The 7,494-nt window shown below is 33.8% G+C and overlaps 1 protein-coding gene across 2 annotated transcripts; it reads left to right on the top strand.

Annotated features, from left to right (window-relative positions):
- Positions 1-4,637: 4,637 nt before the first annotated feature.
- LOC125051336 lies at positions 4,638-7,269 on the top strand. 2 transcript variants are annotated; one of them, XM_047651585.1, is made up of 4 exons: positions 4,638-4,656; positions 5,272-5,363; positions 5,562-5,779; positions 6,120-7,269. In XM_047651585.1, the coding sequence occupies exons 3-4, from the start codon at positions 5,564-5,566 to the stop codon at positions 6,396-6,398; spliced, it is 495 nt and encodes a 164-aa protein (XP_047507541.1). In that variant the 5' UTR covers positions 4,638-4,656; positions 5,272-5,363; positions 5,562-5,563; the 3' UTR covers positions 6,399-7,269. The 2 variants fall into 2 exon arrangements, with proteins under 2 accessions (XP_047507541.1, XP_047507540.1); XM_047651584.1 differs by lacking the exon at positions 4,638-4,656.
- The last annotated feature ends 225 nt before the right edge of the window (positions 7,270-7,494 follow it).

Below are 7,494 nucleotides of genomic sequence, written 5' to 3'. Positions count from 1 at the left end.
TATATCAACAAAATCAAACATAGAATCACAGCTCCGATGCAACCCGATTTTCAATTGTTTATTCAAAACGCTGATTTAAATATCGCATTACAGCTCCGTATCTACATAAATGCCGTCGAAAGACGCCATTTCACCGGAGGAATGATGGACGTGACACCGGGACTTGTCATTTGTTATCATACAACCTGAAACGCTATGCCTATTGCCTTGCCATTTAGATAAATGTCTAGCATTGTCCCACTCTAGTTGAGTATAGTCTATTCTGAATACGCCCGTTTTTATATTTTGACTTGAATTTTAAATGACCATATTATTTGATGAAAATGCTTTGAAATAATCTTAATATTTAACTATGGATAGTTGCTTAGTGTTTTATTAAGGAAACTAAAACACTATTTGTCTAGCACATACGGTGAAGAAAAATAAAGTGAGAAAACCGAGAAGAACCGTGTACTTTGTTTTGTTCCATTGTATATTTGTGCACTTCTTGCTTTCCTTATCTAATTAAATTTTTCGCTCGAAAGAGAAAAGACCGCCTGTTAGTTATCCTTTTCATTTAATTATGTCAATAATTGTACTATATTTCTAACTTAAATAAGCAAGAAAGATAGATTTTGTTTGAGTAAGATTAAGCATCAAGACTTAGTGCGAACTATGACTTATGTATGACAAAATCCAATGCGTTTTTGATAAACGGGAACGATCGCCAAGTTTCGACTGACCCTGACATGTATATCGGACACCAAATAATTGTCTAAATTATCAATAAAGCAGACGCTCAATAAGAATACATTTTAAAATAGTAATTAATTACGTGAAGCAATCCATGTTCCTTTTTTTAAATCAGCTACAAATTTTAGTATATTTTACATTTCTTCCATTGTGTTTATTACCCAAAAAATATCTCAAAGGAGGCGTGTACTCCTGAGGTTTAAGCACATGGAGTTTGTTTCACGGCGAGCACCAAAATGCGTTTAAATATCGTAGATATTAGACTACAGTATTTTCAGTTGTACCTCCTAATCCGAATGTTTCACCGGTAATCAAAAACAGACTACGAGCTACTACTAACTTGACGCACTAAACCACGGAGACAGTGATCACAAAATTCCTTAATTGTAGGTAAAACATATACATCAACTCCTTAATCAGAAAGCAATAAAATGTATAAGATATTTCCGAAAACATTTAAAATGAGAAATCTTAGACTGTCTTCGGTTGTATCATTAAAAAATATAATAAAATTCTTGTCAAGACTTGATATTGGAGCCATATAATGATGCAGAAATGCATAAGTGTTAGGTTTTCGAAACCTTACGGGTGAAAGGAATAACCGTTTGTATGGAGGCTTTACATTTTAATAGTTTAAACATTGAACTCATGCGCCAGCGAAGCCGCAGTCAAGACTGATAAAAACTTGTTCTAAGTTCTTGTTGATCGTAAATATGCTTTATTTAACCAGTACGAGTGAGATAACAATTGACTATAACTAGAAATTAAAGCGAAAGTCAATAAAGTAATTAAATATTTGTCATTATCTATTAGATTATATCCTTATTATTTATAAATAGATGAACCCAAACAAATCGGCGCGCTGTACGGCAACCGCCCTTGAACTGAGGGCCTCCGAGCGAGGCTGCGGAGGCTCTCGCGGGGGGCGGGGCCGGCGCGGCCAATCAGCGCCCCTTCACATTTTTCAGCCCCCGCCCGCATCGCCGGACGCTGCCCAAAAACAAAAGGATCAAAGTCGGCGAAACCTATCTCTTTCTTTGTGAGGCCCGCAAACGGGCTTCGATGAGAGGATAGATACAGTGTGTCGCGCGGGCGCGAATCGATAAGCCCCAGCCTGCGCACCCCGCGCCCCTTGCCCCGGCCCCCTCCCGCCCGGGCCCTCGCCGGCCATTTGCACGGATGTTTACTATTATTATTTTATTGAACGGACTAAGTGGCGAAATAAGAATTCGTTTATCGAGACACCGAGACGAGCAATTACTGAATGATCGTCGATCGTAAATTTACATAATCAGACTGTTTGCTCTTCCATGAACGGCCATGGCTAAGCGCAAATAACTCATCCACAAATATTCAAGGGAAATAGAATTTACCAGACATTCCTTAGTTCTTTTAATTATATAAAATACTCGTACTATTGTTGTGACATTACAATTCGATTCAAATAAACATTAATGCAACATTTACCAACAAAAATGTATTGTTGTGTTGAAATCGTTCATCATACGAGGTTAGTAAGGCACAACAAAAAATGATTTAACTAAATAAAACCAATATATGTCCGTTCTAGTAATGTGTAAATAATTAAAGCAACAGTAGCATTTACCGATATCAAAAAAGGAGGGTTTCAATTCCAATAATATCAGTATCATATTGTTGGAAATGGATAAGATTGGAGTGTCTCCATTTAGACTTCCAATTACGTATGCTTCTCCATAAATTTATCGGCAGCTAAAAGCCTTACCGAGTTGATACTTCATCAAAATCGATTCTGTTGTTTTTAAACTAGGTACCTAGGTAGTTATATATCCACGCATTTTGGTACCAAGGTAAACAATATTGATAGATAGATTTTAAAAGTTTCATAAATTTCAGTTAATTATTAAATAAACTAATATTTGAAAACATTTCATAACGTAAACTTTACATATTTCAACCTAATTTGTTAAGTTAAGAAAAACTAGGTAAAATTTAATAGTTAATTAGTCGGCTGTTTGATGCATGCGTTTGCTATATTAAGTAATGCTGGTTAGATAAGTAGGTACGTATTTTTTTATTATGTTATAATTACATTTAATCTTGCATAATAATAAAATAAATAAATAATCGGTATCATTTTACTAAATATTAACGATTATTTAATGTTTGCTTGATAAGAAGAATCGGGTTATGTAAAATGAAGTAGGTCATAAATTCGCATGTTACAGATAGTTTTTTTTTTTAATTCGTGCAAACCAAAGACAAAATGTAATTTTAATTTGTCCTTAATGTTGCTTAATACTTTGAATCTTGTAAAACTATTTTCAAATCGGACAATCAAGACCTTTGTTCTTCTACGTCTTTCAGACATTATATTTGTCTCTATTTTTGACCTGAATATAATCGATTTGATAACTATTTTATATATTATATATAGTTTCAAAACAAGCACCTTCATTGATACCACCAAAGATACAACCAAAAACGATCCTTTAAATCCCAACTACAGCTTAGATAGATTGTTATACTTTTTCACTGGGAATATAATTAATTACTCAACAAAAAATTTACCGCTATTAATTTCATCAATTACAATAAAAAATTTATAATGCTTATTACAGGTAGGTAAATGTGTGTAATAGTGAGCAGTGTTGGCCAAGTGGTTTCAGCTTGCGACGATCCTTGTGGCCGTAGGTTCGATACCCGGCTGTGCATCAATGGACTTTCTTTCTATGTGCGCATTGAACATTCTCTCGAACGGTAAAGGAAATCATTGTGAGGAAACCAATATGTCTTAGACCCAAAAAGTCGACGGCGTGGGTCTGGAACAGGAGGCTTATCACCTAATTGTCTGTTAGATTGAAGAAAGATGATGAAATAGATTCAGAAATCTGAGGCCCAGACCTAAAGAGGTTGTAACGCCACTAATTTATTTTTTAGTGATAATAAATGTAGATAAGGGATACAATACTTTATACTTCTAAAGTAACAAGAATAACCGTGAGTTAAAAATAACGACCGGATTTTATATGCAAAACCATCCATTGTAGATTTTACGAGTCGTACATATTTATTCAAATTAAAGTTATCAGAAAATGGTTTTAAAAGTTTAATGGGTAGGTACAAAATAATCGTTAACCGTTTAAAGATAAGAGATGTATTATTATACAACATACGCGTATCTGTGGGATAAAAAATTTGTTTCTCCCATCAATCATTTGTTAGGAAATTAAAACATATATAAAATACATAGCGAAGTTTTTATTATTGTTTGTTTATGTAGGTAAATCCCTCTTGAAAGCAAGGCAGAAGAATGTATCTCAATTTGATAAATCAGCAATTTGATGATTAGTGTAATAAAATAAATTATGATCGACATAATGGCTCATAAAGCTACCTTGTATTCACGTGACTTACTAAATTCTGATCATTCTTTGTATGCGACCGAGTAAATGTTGTAAACTGCCACCTGTTTTTCTAATATTAAAACAAATTTCATTCAACCCGCCCTGGTAATATAAACTCAGTCCTTACAAAGTTACACAGTGCGGCTTAGTAGTTCCAGTGTACTCTAATTAGCCTAGATGTCGCTGTTAAACTATTAAGATGACTTTTACTAGGCTATTACGAATTTACTGTTGTGACTAGATGGCGCTGTTACACGTTTTAGTTATTAAACTAAATGGATGACTTAACTAGATGGCGCATTTAAAAATTTAGAAGCTTTGTATTATTTTCTTTTTATAAGCATACGTGTAGATAATTTCACAAGATATACAAATATTTAATAGTTCATCAATCTATATGTTAAAATTAATACAACAAATAAAAATAATTATCAAATATATATTATTTTGTTTGCTGCGTAATAAACTGTTTTGCCGACATTCATAATATCCGTTTGCCGCCGCCCGCTAGGACTCCGTGCAAACGCGAGGTTATTGTATCTTTTCTAGAGGTGTAAAAGTAACGAAAAAAAGCGTACCCGTATGTATTCGTTACTATAACAATTAGTACTCGTTACTATAGTATCGTTACACGTTACTTCTCATAAAAAAATCGGATTTACTATTTTGACACTTTTAACCGTGAGCTTATATATCAATAACATCGCAATCTATTGCATATTCATCAATTATAATGAAAAAGCAACAAATAGGTATCGAAAATTATTTATTGATAATAATACTTGAATAGCATTCTAAGGATAAATCAACATAAAAATAGTTTTGCTTAGAATGAAATTAAACATATAAAAAAAATAAAACTTGGACGACGACGAATTTTCTAATTATACCTACTTCACATAATAAACAAACATCGCTCTTTGTAATGTACGTTTTTAAATTCACCGAATATGCTCGCGCATGCGTAAAACATACGATCAGCAAATGTTTCTATACATACATCAATAGTACTTGCGTAAACTGAAACATGTAGATACTCATACTACGAAAAATGCGAGTAACGAAATGTATTTGTGAGTAACGTTTCGTTACTCGGTACTAGATGGCGTACTCGTTACTCAGTAACGAATACATACGGTTTGCTACAGCTCTAATCTTTTCACTTTTGTAGCCAACTTCACTTCGTAAATGTTCGATCTCTTTTAGCTACGTCGAGACTTGCTCGTACAGGAATTGCGCGTTTCGGTAATTATTGTTTTTATTGTTATACAGTGCAATTACATACTTATTAAATTCAAAGTGGATCATAGATTTTATTAAGTGTATAAAGTGGTCAGTGAATGGAAAAATTTGGCGCGTTGGATGCTGTCAACATAGTTGCTAGCGCGCACTTGGCGTAATGCACGTGTAAAATTGAATTTAAATGTTCATTTTGGTTTGCAGACATGGCTTTATCAGTTGGACTACCGTTATCTGGGTTGGAGACAGAAAAATTTAACTCGTTTAGTCATATCATAGACATAGCAGGTCTTGCAAAGTCCCAGACGAGTCCTAGCCCATCTGTCTCCAGTGAATCTAGTGGCATCGGGTCATTAGGTTCGCTCAAGTCCGAGTCCCTAAACAATGACTCCTTGCCATCTAGTCCTCAGACCACAGAGAAGGTGAGTTATATTAAATAATTTGCAAATATTTTGTTTGCGGTCGTGCTGGCCTTGACCCCTCTATTTTCATAATATTCCGTAATGGCGAACGTCTTACGCTATCAATGTTGTGTACAATTGACGTATGATAATGGAAAGATTTATAAGAGCTTACATGACGTTAGCATTTTTGAATGTTTTTTTTAAGGTTTATACGTAAATATATAATTGAGAATGAACTTTGGTCAGATTAAATATATGTATATACTTCTATGATTGTTTTAGCCCTTTGCTAATATAAAATTTGTTGTATAACCTAAAATTATCAGGATTTAGTAGCATCATACATTTTTGATTACAGAAGTTATTTCAACCTTTTCCGCAACCTCAGCCACGTCCAATAGAAAAGCGGGATGTCAAAGTAGTTAGTGGAGGCAGAGATATCCTTAATCTAATGGGTAACTTAACTGATCCTCGATGGAACTACCGTGCTACAGTGCTGCCTCCCAACAACCCTGCACTGTTCTTTGCTAACCGCTCACAGTATCATCGATTGGGACCATATGGAACACGCACACAGTATGTAAAAGATACCTGCCGTGACTGCGGCTTCTCATGGGTTGTAGCCGCTACAGACTAGCCAGACCAAGAGTCATTTTAAACTCTAACCATGGGTGCTGAATCACATCAAGATAGTGTCATATTATGGTGCTTAATGTCGCACCAGCAGCTTTAGATGAATTTTAGAAAAACGGACTAGTTGTCACATGTTCTGACAGATGCCTATTTATAAAATTATTTTGCAAAATATGAACTTGAATTATAATTGCTAACTTGTGATATTCCTAAAGTATAAATTCTATCTTGATGTGAGTTCAGCCGTAGTTGATGACTGTGGAATATGTATATGATTGTCGTCCCATGAATTTGTAGAATTACATTTTAAATGTGACTTAAAACTGTGATCTTAATTTAAACAAAGCAATTTTTGACAAATTCTATAAATGCGCGACAATGCATATATATATTTTTGATTTTTTTAACTTATTGTGTGATAATTTTAAGTTTACGATATTTATTTTAATTACCCACAAAGAAATCGGCATTTTAGATCCAATAATGGATCAATACTCAAACCTCAAATTCCATATCATAAGTTTAATGTAGACAGAAAGTTTTTGTTTTAGGATATTACACTACATTTAGTTCCTTTTAGAAATTTTAATAATTTATTGTCCAAAGAATTTAATTGTTGTAATCTTCAAATTATATTAAATTAATGGAATAGTCAATGTGCAGTAATCGGTACTATAATCAAATATGTAGTTGTTTTAAATCAATTCTTGTTTTTATGACCAATTATAAATTAATATTTTAGGTATGATATTAACATGAGCACATCCCACCATTTAATCATTATGGTACCATTCTAATATTGTGTGCAATTCAATTCAGCTTATGAATTTGATGTATTCCACAGTCATTTTTGATTTTATAGAGATCGTTAAACCTTGTAGAGGATTTGACGAAGTGGCACGAATTTAAGCCAAGCTAGGTTAATTTGTAGGTCTAATTATCGATGTTTGTTGGTTGTACCGTCCGTGCATTACACTATAATGGCATAATCTAGTGGACACAAATGTTTCCCTAAATCTACTTCCTATTTACTCAGTGTGCTTCACCTCATAAATGACGAGCCCACCCTAAACGAAGTGGGTTATCAGTGCATATCATCA

Source organism: Pieris napi, chromosome 7, assembly GCF_905475465.1.
Source record: "Pieris napi chromosome 7, ilPieNapi1.2, whole genome shotgun sequence".
Lineage (NCBI taxonomy): Eukaryota > Metazoa > Arthropoda > Insecta > Lepidoptera > Pieridae > Pieris > Pieris napi.
This window is presented reverse-complemented; position numbering and strand designations above follow the sequence as displayed.

What these genes read in the sequence shown, in the direction of transcription:
- LOC125051336 (XM_047651585.1), top strand. Translation starts at nt 5,564, where the DNA reads ATGGCTTTATCAGTTGGACTACCGTTATCTGGGTTGGAGACAGAAAAA. An exon ending in GTCCTCAGACCACAGAGAAG is followed by an intron (nt 5,780 to 6,119) that starts GTGAGTTATATT and finishes TTTTGATTACAG; the next exon opens with AAGTTATTTCAACCTTTTCC.